This window comes from Pezoporus wallicus, unplaced genomic scaffold (assembly GCF_028554395.1).
Source record: "Pezoporus wallicus isolate ANWC-B61680 ecotype Strahan unplaced genomic scaffold, APGP_CSIRO_Pwel_v1 contig_5261, whole genome shotgun sequence".
In the NCBI taxonomy this organism is placed as follows: domain Eukaryota; kingdom Metazoa; phylum Chordata; class Aves; order Psittaciformes; family Psittacidae; genus Pezoporus; species Pezoporus wallicus.
The window spans coordinates 5,933,950-5,953,155 of NW_026642423.1; the positions used below are offsets into that span (position 1 = coordinate 5,933,950).

General features: G+C 46.8%; 2 protein-coding genes across 2 annotated transcripts; one reads left to right on the forward strand and one right to left on the reverse strand.

The window, feature by feature from the left end:
* Positions 1–4,521, reverse strand: NIFK (nucleolar protein interacting with the FHA domain of MKI67). Its single transcript, XM_057430130.1, is given in 7 exon segments — positions 1–436; positions 439–589; positions 1,771–1,851; positions 2,532–2,743; positions 3,323–3,431; positions 4,189–4,314; positions 4,401–4,521. Coding segments are annotated over 7 exon segments (837 nt in total). The 5' UTR covers positions 4,512–4,521; the 3' UTR covers positions 1–389.
* Positions 4,522–4,847: 326 nt separating this feature from the next.
* TSN (translin) lies at positions 4,848–14,174 on the forward strand. The gene is made up of 6 exons (XM_057430131.1): positions 4,848–4,932; positions 5,019–5,112; positions 11,425–11,521; positions 12,354–12,469; positions 13,069–13,148; positions 13,502–14,174. Exons 1-6 carry the CDS (start codon positions 4,867–4,869, stop codon positions 13,736–13,738), a joined length of 690 nt encoding a protein of 229 aa, XP_057286114.1. The 5' UTR covers positions 4,848–4,866; the 3' UTR covers positions 13,739–14,174.
* The last annotated feature ends 5,032 nt before the right edge of the window (positions 14,175–19,206 follow it).

A 19,206-nucleotide genomic window follows, 5' to 3' on the forward strand; every position in this document is an offset into this window, starting at 1 on the left:
CAGCTGAAAAATGGTTAATTTCTTTTTGGTTTTTATAACCCATAATTAATTACAAATGTAAGATAGAGCCCGCATCAGCAAGCTCTGCCTGGACAGCCTCAGATTGTTTCAATACAGCTAGTGCTAGAGACAAGTTAAAGAATTAGCTGAAGGTTCTGGCTTGACTGTAGGCATGTCACAGCATGGGCACTTGTGAGCACAAAGTCAAAAACATCTTCAAAGGCAGAGGAGACCATGGGTCCGATGACAGATAAACAGGAGGGAGAGGACTTGTAAATGGATCCTTTGCCTAGGAAAGACGGAAACAGTCTAGTCAAGGCAAACCAAACCAGGGCAGCAGAACCTTTAGAAACACCAACTCAACCACTCTGAGATGAGAAAAAACGTGGCTACAGCCACCCAAATTTTAAGTCTATTTCTGTTTCTTCAGGTTTGGTCTTTTTCTTGGCTGCTTCTTTGTTCTTGGCACACTATTCTTAGTACTGGCAGGGGGCAGTTTGAGAGTTATTTCATTGTCCTCTGCATCACCGTCCACCTGATCAGCTCTCCGGCGCTCGAGCACTGTTGGAGTACAGACTGGGGTAGGATCCTGAGGAGATCAAAAAAACATAATTCACTGCAAAGCCTGAGAGAGTCTCCACAAGGCACCTCAGTCCAGCTCTCCTTAACAACTTCAACATTAGGGAAAACGGTTTTCCTTTTATAAGCAGCTATTTTTGCAGACATTATTCCTTCAGACAAAAGCATCAACTTCAAAAGGTATATGCGAAAGGCAAATTAAAGTAATTCACATCTTCTAACATGCCAATTTGCACATTTGCTTTCTAAACTTCGTATTTCCTGACTCAAAGCACCAAGAAGAAAAGAAACGGGAAAAAGAAACTCACAACCAAACAAACAGAAATGCTACGTTCAAGCCCACAGCAGAGCCAAAACATTCCAGTTTCAATACCTCGGTAAGTTCCCAGAACTTAGTTGTCTGAATGTAGGAGTTATGCTGTTGCACTCACAACCAGTCCCGTCCCAATTACCACAAATAAATCCAGCAACATTAAAAAAAAAACCAACACAAAGCCAAATTCACAACAATGATGAAACGAAACAGAAATGGCAATACTTTACAGGCAGTTTAGACTGCCACTATCCCAAATCTCAGTCCTGATGACCTCAGCTTTCATCTTACTGCTACTTCTAGCTGGCATTAGTTTTCAATATACTGGAATACCACGCCTGGAGAGCATGAGGGAGAAGGGACAGTGCAGCATGCAAACGGGGACTGACAGCACTACACTGTGTTAATGGTTCAACTTCCTTTTGGTCAAAACAGGTTCATACTATAACATAGCACAGACCAACAGAAGGATGCCAGCAAAGAGAGACTTTGTACCAGTTTAAAGCACGGGCATACAGGGTGTAGAGGTGACTGCCCCCAGCACCCTGTGTTTCTGTAGCTTCAAGTTATTGCTGAATAGCAGGGTGCCTGGACGCACACTGGGATAAGCACTGCTAGTTACAATATGCTGAGAAGAATCCTTTGCTGCTAAATGTTCCCATGGGAGAAAGAACTGAGAAGATCCAACCACCCTCCCCAGTTCAGGAGTGTTAATACATCCAGAAGCAGCTACTTTTGACACAAAAATCAAGCAAACAATGTCAAGGTTTTCAGGTGTTGAAATTAATACGAAGATACCAGCTGCAGACTTGAAACATTTACCCAAGTGTGAATGGCGGAGCACGGTGCTGGGCACCACAAGGACTGTGGGGTCTTACCTGGCTGCTCAAAGAAATGTCAACTTCTGACTCCTTGGATGCTTTAACTTTCTTTCTCTTTAAGGAATGCTCCTGTGCAACCTAGGAAGCAAGACACTTCAGGTGTGGGTCACTACAAACACCCTTGTGTGAAGACACAAACAGTCACTTAACAGTCTATGGGCTTCGTAACTACAAATTTGCTACAGCAATTAGGTTTCAATGAATAAAATGACTGACAGTGCTGCAGGGGTGAACTGGTTTGAACAAAACTACCCAAACAACATAAGAAAAGCTGCTAATGTGAATTTAAAATAATACCATGTTAACAGCACTGCTTAAAATAGAAGTACCTCACCCAAGCACTCTGCAAACCAGCACTATGCTTGGCTGGGGTAGGCAGGGTCTGGGGATGGACCTGCCATCAAATGCCAACACTGCCAAAGCATCCCACAGGGCTTGGGCTAAGCGCTGTCACTCTGCTGTGGTTTGCAGTCAAACAGTAAAATCACAGAACATTGAACTGTTCGTATTACCAGAATAAAAGGAATGTCTTCCCCTTGCTGTTATTTGCTTCTCTAAAAGTAAACCCACACACAGGGTACAACCCAGCAAGACCACTACAGTACTTTCCAGGAGCTCTTATACAGTTCTTAGCACAAGAACATCTCCCTGGTGCTCCAGCCCTTTTATCAGTTCTACACAAAACATGTGGTTTTGTTGTACTGAGCACAGCAAACATGATGTGCATAAAACACTCACTGAAACGATGCCCAACTTACAAATCCTGGGAAGTCGTAATCGAGCCCCTTTTCAGCCAGCCTCTTCCGTAAGAGTTTCTCCTTCCGCAGCAACCGCTTTGTCATCTTTGCCTTCTGAACAAGTGAACGTATCCTATTGTACCGCCTGACCGCAGGCTGGGACGGCTTCCAGAATATCTTGTTGCTGTTTTTGAAGAGGTTTTCATGGACCCTTTCAGGAGCTATGAACTGACCTGTACCATGAACATATGGCATCAGGTTAGAGCAGAGCTACCCTGCTTACCACACGCACCCACATAACCCTGACTAGCCCTCATTATAACATCATCCACTCCTACTGCAGAGCACTTGTACCATGTTTTGTGAATACAGAACATGGAAAGTAACTGAATACCCACCAGTAAGAGACTGGGGACGGATGGATGGAAAGAGCACGTTTTTATTTTCACCCAGAAAACAGTCAAATAAACTTGTTTTCCAAAAGTTGCTGCATATGTATCGCATAACCCAAGTGTTACTGTCACCATGCCTGACGAACTCCCTAAGTCGATTAATATTTTAATTAAAAAAGCCTCTTGTGTCTAACTACACCGACACAGTTACAAATTATAAGGAATTTCCACATTACAGCAACTGTCTCTGCAGAAAAACCCACCACTCCCTCAGATTGTGTTGCAAAATTACACAATGAGCATTATCAGCCTTGAGCAAAACAGTAGCAGTGACCAAAAGCCTGTGTTCTATACACATGCAGAGAAAGAAGAAAAACTCAGCCCCGCAGAAAATCACCTTACATTTCAGCTTATACTTACACTTCAGCAGTCTTTCGGAAAACAGGTAGTTGTTCATTGTGTCTGCAACAATTTTGGCCACGTCGTCAGACTCAAACTCTATAAATCCATAGCCTTTGCTATTTCCAGTCTGTGAACAATGACAGAAAGAAATATGAGCCAATGTTTTAATAACTGAAGAACTGTCGCAACCCATTCTCAGCTGACCACAAGTAACTTCAGAAAGATGCAAGGACGTTTCCCACTAGACCAGGTTGCTCCAAGCCCTGTCCAGCCTGGCCTTGAACACTGCCAGGGATGTGGCAGCCACAGCTCCGCCAGTGCCTCGCCTCCCTCATAGTGGAGAGCTTCTTCCTGATATCTAATCTAAATCTACCTTCTTCCACTTTAAAGCACCGGATTTAATCCTAAATCAGCATATGCATATGAAACAAACTGTTCGTCAATACCTATTTACAAAAAAGCTGCCCTGTATCATTGTCATTCTGTGATTGTCACCAAGGTCACCTAGCAATATTATGATACGATGACAGACCCAGAAATTAGAAGAAGTTAAACTTACTGAGCATAAAACACCACGAAAGCTAAACCGGAGTCTTTCCCATCACATTCCACGTTGCAGCTTGAACTAGTGTACCTTGGCAGCACTTCCCACGCAAGTGTACTTACTCACAGAAAAAATGGGACTACATCAAGTACCGCTGAAACCGCCTGTCCGCAGCGCAGAAACAACGAAAGCCGCACGCGCCACCAGCCCGGGTCCCGTTTCGGAACCATTACTCCGGAGACGACCAACCCGAGCACGGAGCCCCCCTCTGCCCGCTCATGGAACTGCAGCGGCGGTGCCCAGCTGCCCGAGAGAGGCACAGCTCCCCGAGGCGCGTTACCTTCTTGCTCCGGGAGAGGCGGAGCCGCGTCACCGTCCCGAACTGCTCGAAATACTGGTACATCTGCGGCTCGCAGAGCCCCCGCGGGAGGTGCCCAATGTACACCACGCCCGGCGTCAGCTCCTCCTGCGGAACACAGCAGTGCGTCAGGCCACGACATGACCTGCCCCGCCGGGCCGCCCCCGCCCCGCGCCCGCCTCCGCCCCGCTCACCTTGGCCGCACGGCTCTTGCGGACCCGTTGCACCTTCTGCTGGAACTCGCGCTGCAGCTGCGGCTCCAAGGCCAGGAACGACGGGCTCGGGGCCGGAGCCACCGCCGCCATGCTACCCCCCTCGCCGCCGGAAGGACGTCACTACCCTCGCACGCGGTGTCGCGCGGCGGCGAGGGCGCGCAGGTGCACAACAGCGGCGCGCTGTCTCCTAGCAACGGTGCGCGGCGCTGCGGATCGGCCCCCGCCCGCATGACGTCGCCTGGCAACTCCCACACGGCAACGGCGGCCTTCTGGAGAGGGGCTTGAAACACGGACAGCGCTGTCCCCTTCAGCCGCTCAGGCGCTGCGCTAGACAGCCCGGCACGGCGCGGTCAGGCTCAGCGAGGGACAGCCCCTGCGCCAACGGCATAGCAGGTCCCCTGCGTTGGCGGGAGGCCCCAGCGGCGGGAGGCGGCGGACGGGCGCTATGTCGGTGAGCGACATGTTCATCGCGCTGCAGGGCGTCCTCACCGCCGACCAGGACATCCGCGAGGTGCGCGCGGGGCCGGGCGCGCGGGGGGCGGGCCGGGGGCGGGCCGGGGGCGTCCGGTGCTCCCGTGACGCTGCCTGTCCCCGCAGGAGATCCGGAAGGTGGTGCAGGCGCTGGAGCAGACGGCCCGGGAGATCCTCACGCTGCTGCAGGGCGTGCACCAGGGAACCGGCTTCCAGGACAGTGAGTCCCGCACGGCCGCCCTCAGCCGCTGGGGGGCGGGAAGTGCCCTTCGAGGCGAGCGGGTCCCTCTGTCACGGGCGCCCCTCTCCCAGGCTTCGTGTGGTCGCTCGCGGGGTGTCCTGAGTGGGCTTCCCAGGGGCTGGAAAAGGGCGCAGCTGGGAGTTCTCGAGCCATGCGAGTAGAAAAGCTGCCATTGCATCCCCAGGGAGAGCCGCTTTTTCCCTTTCCCCCCTCCCTTGTCAGCTGTGTCGCTGTCTCGGTGCCGGAGAGCGTGCTTTTCTTAGAGGTGTTCGCTTTCTGGGCCGTTGCATTGGCTCCTATGTAGGATTGCCTTAAAGCGATGTGCACATGGATTTTTATGTTCTCGTAATTTTACCATCAACTGGTGGCCTTTGTATTGCCTTCCTCACCTCTTCACCCTATCCCCCAATAAGCTGTGATCCTGAATGCTCTGGGAGTGCTCAGGATAGTGAGGGAAAGGGGGTCTCCAGTCTGGTTTGTATGAGACTGACTCTGTGTGTATGTAAAATCTGCCCAGTGCTGTAAAATCTAAGGGGAATTTGCAAAGACCAGCAATAAAGCAGTAGTTGTCCTTGATGTACATTTGCCATACATGAGGGAATTGTTCTGCTGGTTTTGAGGTTTGGGTTGTAAGGAGCCTCATTCCTTGCTTTCAGTCCAAACTTGTGTAAGATTTTTGACATAATGTTTCTGGGCCAGACTGATTCCTGCAGGGCACAAGAACAGCACTACAGACCTAGGTGCCAGATGTGCTCTTTCTGCTTCCTCCATCCCCACTCTTCAACTCACTGGCAAAACTACTGGAATAAACAGGGTTTTTTTCCTTAAATATATGACTTAAAAGTTATTTTTTTCAAGTCAGCGAACATCTCCTGAGAAGACAGAACCATCCTGACTTTCCTGGAAACTCTTGAGAAAGGTTTAGGAAGAGGAGAAATCTGTCAAGGCACTCTCTGAAGGTGAATAGAAGAATAAACCTCAGCAGGTGCTGCTTTATTCACCTGCAGAGCTGAGTGGTTGTTACCAGCCTGATGGCCTGCTGGTGGCCTGGGATTTCTCTGGCCCCTGAGAGGGTATGTGCTTAGCAACATGCAACTCCTGAGGTTTGACCTCTGCTGGCAAGTGAAGCTCCCACCTGCTTAGGGAATCTGTCTGTGGTAAAGATTACAGCTGATCATTGGTTAATTTACACAAGCATAAACTCAGTTTTCTAAGCTGGAAAACCTGTGGATGTTGTTTTGTGTGGGTATCAACTTCAGGGATTGCTTTCCAGCATTGAATAGTGGAGACCTTTGTCTGGCTCAGTGTATTTTCCATTGATCTTTTTTGAGGGGAGAGAGCTGGTCCTGGAACTTGCAGAGTCTGAGAACAGATTTAGAAGAGTTAAAAGTGAACACCAGAAAAAAAGCCTAATCTTATAATTCTTGTAATACCAAAGATAACAAATACATGCCTAGTAGGTTAGGCATTAGCTCATGATAATAGACCTGTCTGTTTCTCATCATTTAGAAGAACAATAAAGCAAATCAAGAAAGATTAACAGCAAAATAATACAATGTCAGTTAGCAGAAGGATTGTTTGAGGGGTAAGTAGCGCTTGTCAGATGTCACGTATTTAGATTGCAGTTTTATTTGGTTGTGGTTGTAGTTCTGCAGCATAGTGTGCTTAAATGTCTGTGTGGCTTTTCAACAGCATCTCATTGAGTCAGTACCAAAATTTGACTAAGAAACTGAAATGATACTTCCTTAGTAGATTAAAAAGGGATAAACAATGACTTGTAGCTATGAGAGGATTATTCATTGCAAAAGAGTTCTTGCGAGACTTTGTAGTATCAAGACTTTTCATAGAATCATAGAATAGTTAGGGTTGGAAAGGACCTTAAGATCATCAAGTTCCAACCCCCCTGTCATGGGCAGGGACACGTCACACTAAACCATATCACCCAAGGCCTTGTCCAGCCTGGTCTTGAACACTGCCAGGGATGGAGCATTCACAACCTCCCTGGGCAGCCTATTCCAGTGCCTCACCACCCTAACAGGAAAGAATTTCCTTCTTATAGCCAATCTAAACTTCCCCTGTTTAAGTTTTAACCCATTACCCCTTGTCCTGTCACTGCAGTCCCTAATGAAGAGTCCCTCCCCAGCATCCCTATAGGCCCCCTCCAGATACTGGAAAGCTGCTATGAGGTCTCCACGCAGCCTTCTCTTCTCCAGGCTGAACAGCCCCAACTTTCTCAGCCTATCTTCATACGGGAGGTGCTCCAGTCCCCTGATCATCCTCGTGGCCCTTCTCTGGACTTGTTCCAACAGTTCCATGTCCTTTTTATGTTGAGGACCCCAGAACTGCACGCAATACTCCAAATGAGGTCTCACAAGAGCAGAGTAGAGGGGCAGGATCACCTCCTTCGACCTGCTGGTCACGCTCCTTGTGATGCAGCCCAGGATACGGTTGGCTTTCTGGGCTGTGAGCGCACACTGAAGCCGGCTCATGTTCATTTTCTCATCAACCAACACCCCCAAGTCCTTCTCTGCAGGGCTGCTCTGAATCTCTTCTCTGCCCAACCTGTAGCTGTGCCTGGGATTGCTCCGACCCAGGTGTAGGACCTTGCACTTGGCATGGTTAAACTTCATGAGGTTGGCATCAGCCCACCTCACAAGCATGTCAAGGTCTCTCTAGATGGCATTCCTTCCCTCCAGGGTATCAACCGAACCACACAGCTTGGTGTCATCAGCAAACAGGTTTATATTTATTTATTCCAAGATATAAGAAAAACCATGAATCCTATCAATAATCTATATTGAGCTATTAAAATATTAAATAATAAACTGGAAACTAATAAAAAAGCAAGAATACTATTAACTACTACAAGTTCCCGGGTGACAGAGTAGTGAATGATGCTGGGTGGCTGCAGCTGTGTTGCTGTGGCTGGTTGAAGCTGGTGCTGCTGCCAAGAGAGGCTGTAGGGCTTCTTGTACCCTGTCACCTGGGAGTCAGCTTTCTTCCCCAGCCTGTTGGTTGGTCGTTTATAATTCCTGTTCCATCATCAGTTGAAACAGAGTGATGAAAACTCAAGGAGGCGACAGAGAACTACTGAAAACAGGGAAGGGATTTGTACCAGGCTGAGCAGTCCCTCCTGCTAAAGAGAAGGGTAGGGGATGGAGTGAGCTCCATTAATAGAAATATGGGTTAGTTGGTATTTGAAACATTGTCTCGCCCTCCCAGTGCCTTTCCTCTGTTCTCCAGGAGCTTAAAATACCTCCTAGTTAAATCTGTTTTCATTGAGTTTTCATCTAACCTCTTTTACTGCAGGGCAGACACCTACCCGCAGACAACAGCTGTTTGGTGGTGCTGACTTGACTGTGTTCTCTACACTGAGCGTGAGACTGTGCTTTGCTGTGGGATACACACTTGCAGTTGTAGTCTTTATTTAGCTGTGGGGAAGGGAAGGAAAACCAGCAGAGCCTCAGGCCATCATCCTCTGGAACAGGGTTAGAGGATCTCCTTCAGCTTCCTCTGTTCCCTGTCCAAAATGGAATTTGAGAACTGCAGGGAGAGCTGTTCAGGGCAGGGTGTGCTGCAGCCTGCTGTTAGCTGACATGAATCTGAGTGACAGATAGGGTCTTCAGAGGCTGAAAGTCAGCTTAATATGTCTTTGCTCTTGAACTACATTATGTCAAGTTTAGCCAAACATCAGTGGTGGTATCCAAGGAGGCAAGAGGATAGCTTGAAGTTGGGAGGCTATGTGTGTATCACTGAGCGCTTGTCAGAAACTTTCCTGTAAAGACTGCTTATTTTTGTCACAGGTTCCTTTGGCAGAACTTTGTCGTCAAATGCTAGGTAATGGTTGACACAGCTGAGGCAGACATCACAGTTTGAGGATGGTGCTCAAAGGCTGGCTGTCAGTGAGCTTCACACGTCTCTTTCATTCTGGCTGTCACACAGAGCACTTTCACCTTCTGCATCCTGAAGCTTTTCTTTTTAAGTGCCCCCCCCCACCCGCCCCCCTTTTTTGTTTGTTTTTTTGTTGTTGTTTTTTTTTAAATAGAAGTTGTGCATTATTAATTGAAAGAAGCTTTTTAAGTATACTTAAGTGACTCTGGTAGGGCTTGTTTGATAGAAATCATCCATCAGAACTTTCTGATTTAGCTTCTATGCATCTTATTTAATCTTAGCTTCACAGTATCACAGTATGCTAGAGATTGGAAGGGACCTCAAAAGATCATCTAGTCCAATCCCCCTGCCGGAGCAGGAACACCTAGATAATGTTACACAGGAATGTGTCCAGGCGGGTTTTGAATGTCTCCAGGGAAGGAGACTCCACAACCTCCCTGGGCAGCCTGTTCCAGTGTTCTGTCACCCTCACTGAGAAGAAGTTTCTTCTCAAGTTTAAGTGGAACCTCTTGTGTTCCAGTTTGTACCCATTACCCCTTGTCCTATCATTGTTTGCCACTGATGGAGCCTGGCTCCATCCTCATGACACTCCCCCTTTATATATTTATATACACTAATAAGGTCACCCCTCAGTCTCCTCTTCTCCAAACTATAGAGACCCAGCTCCCTCAGTCTTTCTTCATAAGGGAGATGCTCCACTCCCTTAATCATCTTTGTTGCCCTTCGCTGGACTCTCTCCAGCAGGTTCCTGTCCTTCTTGAACTGAGGGGCCCAGAACTGGACACAATACTCCAGATGGGGTCTCACCAGGGCAGAGTAGAGGGGAAGGAGAACCTCTCTCGACCTATTAACCACCCCCCTTCTAATACACCCCAGGATGCCATTGGCCTTCTTGGCCACAAGGGCACGGTGTTGGCTCATGGTCATCCTGTCGTCCACTAGGACCCCCAGGTCCCTCTCCCCTGCTCTCTAACAGGTCGTTCCCCAACCTATACTGGAACCTGGGGTTGTTCCTGACCAGATGCAGGACTCTACATTTTCCCTTGCTTCTGTACATCAAGTGCAGGAGAGCCTGCCAGGGTGACCTACCTGCCTTGGGCTGTGACCAGGATTTCTGAGAAGGCCTCAGTTAAGAGATAGTGGTTTGATGAGGGCCTTGGTGCTGCAGGAGCAGTGTGGCTGTAAATCGTGTCAATAAACAGGAGATGGCAGTGGGTGGCACATAAACAAGGGACCATTTTTCTGCAGAGGTATAACATCCATTGGTCAGGCTGAAACCCAGTTTCTTCAAATACATCACTCTGAAAGCAGGAAAAGCAGTTTCCTGAAGGGATGTTGCACCTCATCTAACCTAAGTCTTATTCATAAGAAAAAAATATTCCAAGATTTTAAAATTGAGACAGAAAAGTTGCTTTTCTGTTTGGCAGCACTGCCCAGTGTGTGTGTGCGCTTTCTCCTGCCAGCTGCTGTGTGTAGTGCTGTCCTATTGCTTGTGGTCTAGTGGCTGCTTTTTCTTCTAAACCACTGCAAGAGAGAACATCTTGTTTCTCTCTTTATAAAGCCTGCACAGCCCAGGTGGCCACTCCTTCCTCTCACTCCATCCACACAGCTAGAACCTAAAATGTCCCATTATCTGCTCATGCCTGATCTCTGGCATGCCCGCCTTTCTGCATCACAGTCCGCATCCCATCCACTCCGGATGGGTGGATGGGCTCATAGCATGGGGCTTTAACCATGTCGCTGCTCTTGTGACTCCCTCCCTTGCCCCTCAGATAACTTTTCCCATGATCTCAGCTCTTGCATATTTACAGACCCTCAGACAAAACTGCTCCTCTCCTACTTCAGATGAGGCCTCGCACTCAGTGTCCTTTCCAGCCTTTCTCCATCTCTGCTTCTCATCTCTCCTCCAGCATTGCTCGTTTGCCACCCTGCTCAGTGTATTACCACGTGCCTTTGTTCCACAGAGAAACAGCACACTGACTCTTATGTTCATCCATTCCTGCCTCCATCTGTTTGTATCCCCCATTGCCTTTTGGTCTGTGACCTTCGCAGAGTTTTCTTCTGTCAGTGCCCATTACAGAATGGGTTCTTCATCCATGACGTAAGTTTCATAGAAGTAGTAATGATTAGCAGTGATTCTTAAATAACACTGGGGGATCTTGGCTCAAGTTTGAAACTAAGGACTAGAGCAGATTAGACAGCGTGGAACTCAGGAGTGTTTCTCCTCTACCTGTGTGACTCTGGTGTGAAAATGAGAATTTCTTAGATTGATTCCACATGTCAGTAGACTTCTCTTGGACAACAAAGGAGTGTAAATAGTACTGCCAACACGGGAAAACTCTCTGTTTACACAAACTCGCTCTCTGTCAAGTACTGAATGTTGCGCTGTTTCTTTTTCAGTACCTAAGAAATGTCAGAAGGCTCGTGAACACTTCGGTACAGTGAAAATACAGCTGGACTCTCTGAAGACCAAGTTTCCTGCTGATCAGTATTACAGGTGTGCAGGATCACACACAGCCAGACATGGAAATGAGAATTGCCTGGGCATAGTTGGCATTGTTACTTTGGAAGAATGATTTAAAGATTTATGGTCTGAATGCTTCTTTCTGTTTGAAAAGCAAATTGTGGTAGAGGACTGTGAGGTTTTTAGCAGCACAGATAAAAAAAACTTTTGCTCAAACACTATTTGTAACATTTCACTAAAAGAATATCTAGTATTTAATTCTCATTCTGGAAATTTTTTAAAAAAAGAAAACCAAAACTTTAGGAATGATGTTTTGTTGGAGCTGCTTCTGGTTTCTGGGAGCAGAGCATTTGCTGGTCCATTAGTTTCAGTTAATTTGCTAGGTTTGGGGCATGTCTGAAAACAGCTCCAAATCTGTCATGAAATGGCTGTTTGATACTGCAGATACAAAATGAAGTTGTCACCTCTGTTTTGCTGCTGCCAGAAGGGGACAGTGTCTAGCAAGAACATTTCAAAGGACGAGAGTCTTGTCAGCTCAGATCTGCTGAGGGAAGATGGGAGAGAAGATGGTTGTCTTGTGGGCACGGCAACCTGAAAAACTCCATGAACCGAGTAGGTGTGTGAGGGGTGGAAGAAGGAATGCCAGCGTCCAGCATGGTGTCCTGGGGTGAAGTTCTGGAGCACCAAGGAGATGCCTTTAGGCTGGTGTTGTTTAGATAGGCCAAAAATATCACAAAGTGCTACGTGTAAAGGTGGAAAACATAATGTTATACATATATACATATACATAACATATGCTTGTTGCCTCGCTCTTCAGTAATAGATGTTACTTACGTATATGTTGACTTGGTGTTTTCTTCAACAGATTTCATGAGCACTGGAGGTTTGTGCTTCAGCGGCTGGTGTTTCTGGCAGCATTTGTAGTCTACTTGGAGTCAGAAACATTAGTGACCCGAGAAGCTGTTGCAGAAATACTTGGGAGTAAGTTAATATTCTAACAAAGAGAAAAGCCTTGTGACTTTTTTAGGCATAGCTTTCAGAGGTATAGGGAATCAGCAGAACTTCATTTCTTCCCAAGAAATCTTCCATGTAGATTATTAATTCAAATTGCATAAATGTACCGAAAGAGTAATGCAGAGATTAAGCTCAGTTCTCTCACTTTTTGGTGTGTAAAAGTGTGGAAAGCAGATAAAATTCTTATGCTGTAAGAGAATTGTGTGCTCCCAGAGCAAAGGATTTGAAAAAAAAACAAACCAAAACCACAAAACCAAAACCAGAATATATTTCTAAAAACTGAGCCAGACCTCATACACCCTCTTTGGTGTATGGATGTAAATTCAGTTATTGTTGGATCAGTTACAACCTGTTGCATGTCCAGCTGAGGACATATGATACGCTAAATCAAAATGTGGAGGAGAGGCAGTAATTACATCACATGCAGGGAAAGGCTGACTTTTCTTTTGTAATAGTATTTCATAATCTTGATATTTTAAATGAGCTCAGTGAACAAACACAGTTGCAACTAGCTGGGTTTGCTCATGTTCAGCACCACCTGATTACCACTCTGGTTTTCATCTTAGTTGAAGCTGATCGAGAGCGGGGCTTTCACCTGGACATTGAAGACTATCTCTCTGGTGTATTAACTCTCGCCAGTGAGCTGGTAAGGAAGATACTCATGCATAGCTTTGGATTGAAACTGACCTAGAAAAATAATGTGTTTTCTAAGCTTCCCAAGTTGTTCCTGAAAGTTACGAAACACAAGGCCTCGATCTGAACTTTCAGCAAACCACCCCTCTGTGTGCAAGAGTGGTGCCTCACTGATATTTTAAGATTTAAGCTAGTCACTTGATTGAAAATCCAGGATCACGGTCAACAGAAAAGTAGATCTAAGGATAAATAATCTGACTGCCTGGAACAAAACTGCTTCATTTGGTAAAGTAAGTGATGGGATTAGGGATGTGATTTGGGTGGGTTCCTCCACTGATGTTCTCCCTGCATGTTGTCTTCTCATAGTCTAGACTGGCAGTGAACAGTGTCACGGCTGGTGACTATTCTCGCCCTCTCCGCATCTCAACTTTTATCAACGAGCTGGATTCTGGCTTCCGTCTCCTCAACCTGAAGAACGACTCCCTGAGGAAACGTTACGATGGCCTGAAATACGATGTTAAGAAAATTGAGGAAGTGGTTTACGACTTGTCAATCAGAGGACTCAATAAGGAAGCAACACCTGGTGCAGGTGGAGAGAAATGAAAGATGCTCATTTTAACAGCATCATCGATTACCTCAGATGGTTGCCAATTTAGGAAGCATGCTAGCAAAGTCTTCCTACAGTAGTTTAGAAGAACTGCAGCTAAAAGCTGCTCTCTATTTTCTTACAAAAGGTGTAGTACGGATGTTAGATCCTCAAAATGTTTTGTAAACTTATATCTAGATTAGGGCAGGAGGCTCTCCATTTCCAGTGGAGTTCCTCTGTCAAAACACAGGGTGCTGTTCTGTGCACAGCAGCAATAGTAGTCAGTAACACCTGTGAGCTGAAATACATTCTCCCCAGTTCCATAGTGGTGTTTCACTGCTGCAGCAGTGGTGTGCTTCAGCTGCCCCTTCTCACCCACCTCAGAAGACACGTGCAGAGCACGCTGCTCACTGCAGATATGTGTCATGCTTCACAAACCACAGTGTATAAATAGGTAAACTTTTTTTTTTAAGATTTTTGCCTTTTTGTTAAATTTTCACCTCTGTCATTAAGTTGAACAGATTCACATAACTATTAACCACATTTTTTTTAATGGCTTCTGTTAATGTATCCCGCTTAAGTGAAAAATCAGTGAAGATATTACTGAGAATTTCTCCATTGGAACTGGTGCGTTGCCCCCAGGCACATTTTCTCTAGGTTTTTTCCTTCCTCCAAGATTTCTGTTACCAGGGAGAGCAAGGACCTGCCTTCCCTGGCTGGTATTTGTTTTACTGACATGAGCAAATGCTGAGTTTTAGTATGAACATTTGCCTTGAGAACTCAGTGTAAGCCATTTTTATTTTTAACTACCATGATTTCTGAATAGAGAAATGTTAACAGATAAACTGCAGGGAGAGTCTGAGTTTTAACACTCTAGATAGGCCACAACTGTACCTGTGTCCTGGGATGAAAAAAGAAACACACCAGAACTATAGTTTGTGTAGTAAAATGTTTGTATCCTTAGAAAAGAGGGAATTACTAGTTTCAGACACTTTGCATGTAAAGTGTTTGCAAACACCAACAGCCTCTTTTCCTTTGTCTAAAAGGGCACACTGGTACCCTGCAATGTGTTTGTTCTCTTGTCCTAAATGAGAGTTTTGTCATTCTTCTGGTGGCACAGCAGGCGGTAAGGAGACAAATGTAATTTCTTTAGGAGGAATATTTCCAGAGGAAGAAACTGAAAAGTAAAGTTTGTGGGTTTGTTAGCATCTCATTTTGTTAGCAAAGATTTACCAGTGTTTGAGTTAGGGAATTGTTTTGTTTATTGAAAGAAAATGGTTTCTTGGTTATTTTGGCCAATAAAAGCTGTTCTTTGATTTTGGCCATTTGGTAACTGTTGGCCTGTTGTCTGATTATTTGTTCTTTGCTTCCCTTTCTGGGAGCCTACTCAAAAATTAAGCTGGGTCAATAGGAAAATTGTTCAGTGGTGTGCTCTTGCCCACTGGCAAGTGAAGCCTAACTCAAACTGCAGACAGATTTCATTGGCATTTTTTAAACTATTTTTAACCTATTTGACCTGTTTCACCAAGTAGAGCAGGGGTATGGAGTTTATCATTACCAAATCCAAGATGTGGCAGGGTTCATCTTCAGAGCATCTCATAATCTTTCATGTTTGTCCCAACCCTTTGTCTCATATGTCTTGTAACATAGGGAGGTGGTAATATCCCTCTTTCTCAGCTGAAGAAGATGAGGGTGTACCTTCCTAAGCCTCATGGCAATGAGACCAGCTTTCAAAGTAGTTTCAAAGTAGCCACTGTTTACTTCTTTCTTGCTTTAACCCTGTGGAGGTGGGAGGAAGGAAGGAGCTTAAGCCAGTTCTACTGCCAGAACCAGAGACTAGGGGTAAAACAGCCATGGTCACACAGGAAACAGATGGGAGCAGGGGAATTAGAGAAAGGTTTCCTGGGCATCAGTCTGGTGTCTCAGGTTGGAAGATTCCTGGGGTGTGAGGCCACGTGGTGGGGCAGTTTCTGTTGCAGGGCAGGCATTTGTCAAGGGTTTGTGCTAGCTTGTGTCCCAGGTGCTCCAGTTTCATTGGTCATGCAACAGGCCTGCTTCCTGGCATGGGATGTCAAGTAATGGGATGCCTAGAACAGCTTTTCAGTAGATCCTAAGTGTGCCAGCTCTTGCATCTTATGTGGTTTCTGAGAGCTGGTGGAGATAACAGTGCTGTGCCCCAGGTGCAGATACTGTGGGAGGGACAACTGGAAGAGCAAGTCCTTTACGTAGGTCTTACAAAGCCTGCAAGGTGTGGATCCTGTCTGCGGCTCTCTGAAGAGCAAGTGCTTAAGAAAGGAACACAGCACTGGGATGTCCCTGGAGGGTGTTTAACAGACACCTTCTTCTGACCTATTCCAGGTTTTGGGGGAGACTACCATCTTCCGCTGGAGAAGCACCATTTCCCAGGAGCCAAGCTGCATGGTGCATTCCTAGGCTAGGTCTAGGGAAAGGAAAAGAAAACTGCAAGCTTTCTCCCTAGAGTGCAGCAAGGAGAAGCAGGGACATGCTTCTTGTAGCTTCCTCTGCAGAGAGGTAGCCTGTAGGACCTTGTGGCCTCAATTGCTGCACATTACACTGGTCCTGCATGTTGTGTGTCTGTCCCAGAGCTGGGAGCAGAGGGAAGAAGGGAAGACTCGGACTCGAGGTCTTTCTAGTTTCTCTTCTCTGAGAGACTTTTCTGACCCCTTTCCCAGGGGTAACAGCAGCAGGTTAGCCAGCAGGGAATGGCAGTGAGAGACAGAGCTCTGAGGACTGCAAAAGCTTGATGGCTGACAATGAATTGGATGCACTTGAACAAATAACTGCTGTTGGTACTAAATGGACTGCGCAGGGTGTGCTGGCAGCTGGCGAGGAGTGAGTCAGCGCCGAAGCGCTGGAGAGTCTGACTCAACAGCCAGCACGGCTGTTCTCTGAGCCACTTCAGTCTCAAGTGTGTGCCAGGGAGCGCTCTCTTGGATTGTCTCTGTATGCACTCACTGGTTTGCTGGTTTTTTGGTTTTTTTCCTCATCTTGATGTCATTTTTGTGTTTTTTATTTCAGTAAAAAGGGCACTTAGTTGATTAACTGCTCATTATTTACAGCTCTGCCTGTTCAACTCCTGCAGATCAATGAAAGTGCTGACCTGAAACCATTTGGGAAGTAGGGGTGAAGAGAACTCCATGGCACAGGATGCAGGGCAGACCATGGGTCTGGCTGTGGAACTGGGCTCAGTCTGATGGAATTGATTAACTGCAGCCAACATCCAGGCACCTCTTTAAACTGGCACTCATTAAAGGACACGTTATCACCTCTACATGGCCTTTTTCTTTTGCCAGCACACGGCTTTGTGCAGTGAGCTGCATCAAGGAACCGAGCTAGCCGAAACAATATTTTTCAGCAGTGTGTGCTCACAATCTGGTTCACCGCTCAGTCCCGCACATGCTGTGCCAGTGTGTGGAGGGAGGCTTCTTCCTCCCCCTGGTGCCTGCTTGAAGTGTTCACTGAACTGTAACACTAGGTGGTAAACTGATTTTTCTTGCAGTAATTTAACTGCTTCCTGCTTTGTTAGGATTGCCAAGGATTGCCTCTTCGGGTAAATAATTTGCCTTCGTTTTACTGCAAAGCAATGATTTCTGTGCTATAGAGCCTCACTTGCATTTTTCAGCCAGTAAAGTCTTTACACACTGAGGCAATTAAGGAGGGTGGAAAGTGAACACAGAATCATAGAATAGTTAGGGTTGGAAAGGACCTTAAGATCATCAAGTTCCAACCCCAGTGCCTTGGACAGGGACACCTCACACTAAACCATGTCACCCAAGGCTCTGTCCAACCCAGCCTTGAACACCACCAGGGATGGAGCATTCACAACCTCCCTGGGCAGCCCATTCCAGTGCCTCACCGCCCTAACAGGAAAGAATTTCCTCCTTATATCCAATCTAAACTTCCCCTGTTTAAGTTTTAACCCATTACCCCTTGTCCTATCACTACAGTTCCTAATGAAGAGTCCCTCTCCAGCATCCCTATAGGCCCCCTTCAGATACTGGAAGGCTGCTATGAGGTCTCCACGCAGCCTTCTCTTCTCCAGGCTGAACAGACCCAACTTTCTCAGCCTGTCTTCATACAGGAGGTGCTCCAGTCCCCTGATCATCCTCGTGGCCCTTCTCTGGACTTGTTCCAACAGTTCCATGTCCTTTTTATGTTGAGGACACCAGAACTGCACACAATACTCCAAATGAGGTCTCATGAGAGCAGAGTAGAGGGGCAGGATCACCTCCTTTGACCTGCTGGTGACGCTCCTTTTGATGCCGCCAAATACAGATGATTCCTGGAGTGTGTGTGTGGATACTGACCCCATTATTCATCAGCAAACCATCTTCCCTCATTAAAGTACTGTCTGTTGGTGGATGCTGCCATGCAACTGCACTAAAATGTGTAGGGCTGTTCAGTGAGCCTCCTGCCTGCTGAATTCATACAGTGTCATTAAACAAGTTGATACTGAAAGGAATAGTCCTTTGTGGTATATATCTTCTGTATGTATGTTGCAGGTCAGGCATGAATTACCTGAAGATGTGTATCTCCTTGCAGGTTTCTCTGCCTTTTATTGTCACTTCAAACTGTGGCACTTCTGGTGTACACTGGTTAGCCATCCCTGGACCATTGCCCTGCCCAAGGGGAAAATGGCTGTCCTTAAAACAGCCCTTTCTTGAACAGAGGATTTCCTTGTTTGAATGAAATACACTCCTTGTCCAAATGCCTGTTCACCTGCATATTCATGCTACAGGTGTACAAACATCTAACCTGCTTCTGTTGGGCAAAATGCAAGAGCCTGACCCTTGCAAGGGTGATGTTTGCTCCACAGGAAGCGTGCTGGCTCCCATCCCAATAGGGAGAGCTGTCTAGCTGCCTCTGCAGCCCTGCACAGCTCCCACAGGCTTCTGTGAAGTCCGACAGCCACCAGAGCCTGATGGAGACTTCAACAGGGACTGCAGAAAGCCCATAGGAAAAACAAAGCCCGAGATTTCAGCCCCTGTGAGATGGTTTGGAGCTATAGAGGCCTTGTGCTCTTTGCATGTTCTGGTTAGTGCAGGCGTCAGTTATGGGATCTGCTCTGTGACTGTGGCTTTCCATCTGCCAGCCCTCCCCACAACACCCAGAGAGATGTTTGATGCAGGTCCTCCCAAGGATGTGACTCTGGCACTGCAAGGGAGGTTCCTGCACTAGGAAGGAAGGGTTCAAAGCCACCTGGTACTCCACTGCCACTGAAACAAAGGGTTTCTTCCCCTGCTGGCACCTTCCCTGGGAGGACTGTTTACAGTCTGAGGTGAGATGCAAAGCCTGCAGTGGTGGAGATCACACTGGGACAGGATTTGAACCAGACAGTTGCAAATTATTGTTACACTCGTCCTTGCTGATGGATCTAGTGCCTAGTGCCAGCTTTTCAACGCGTGCCAGCTGAGTAACTGCTCCCACTCAAACTGGAGTAAAGACTGGTGCTGGAGGATGCTCT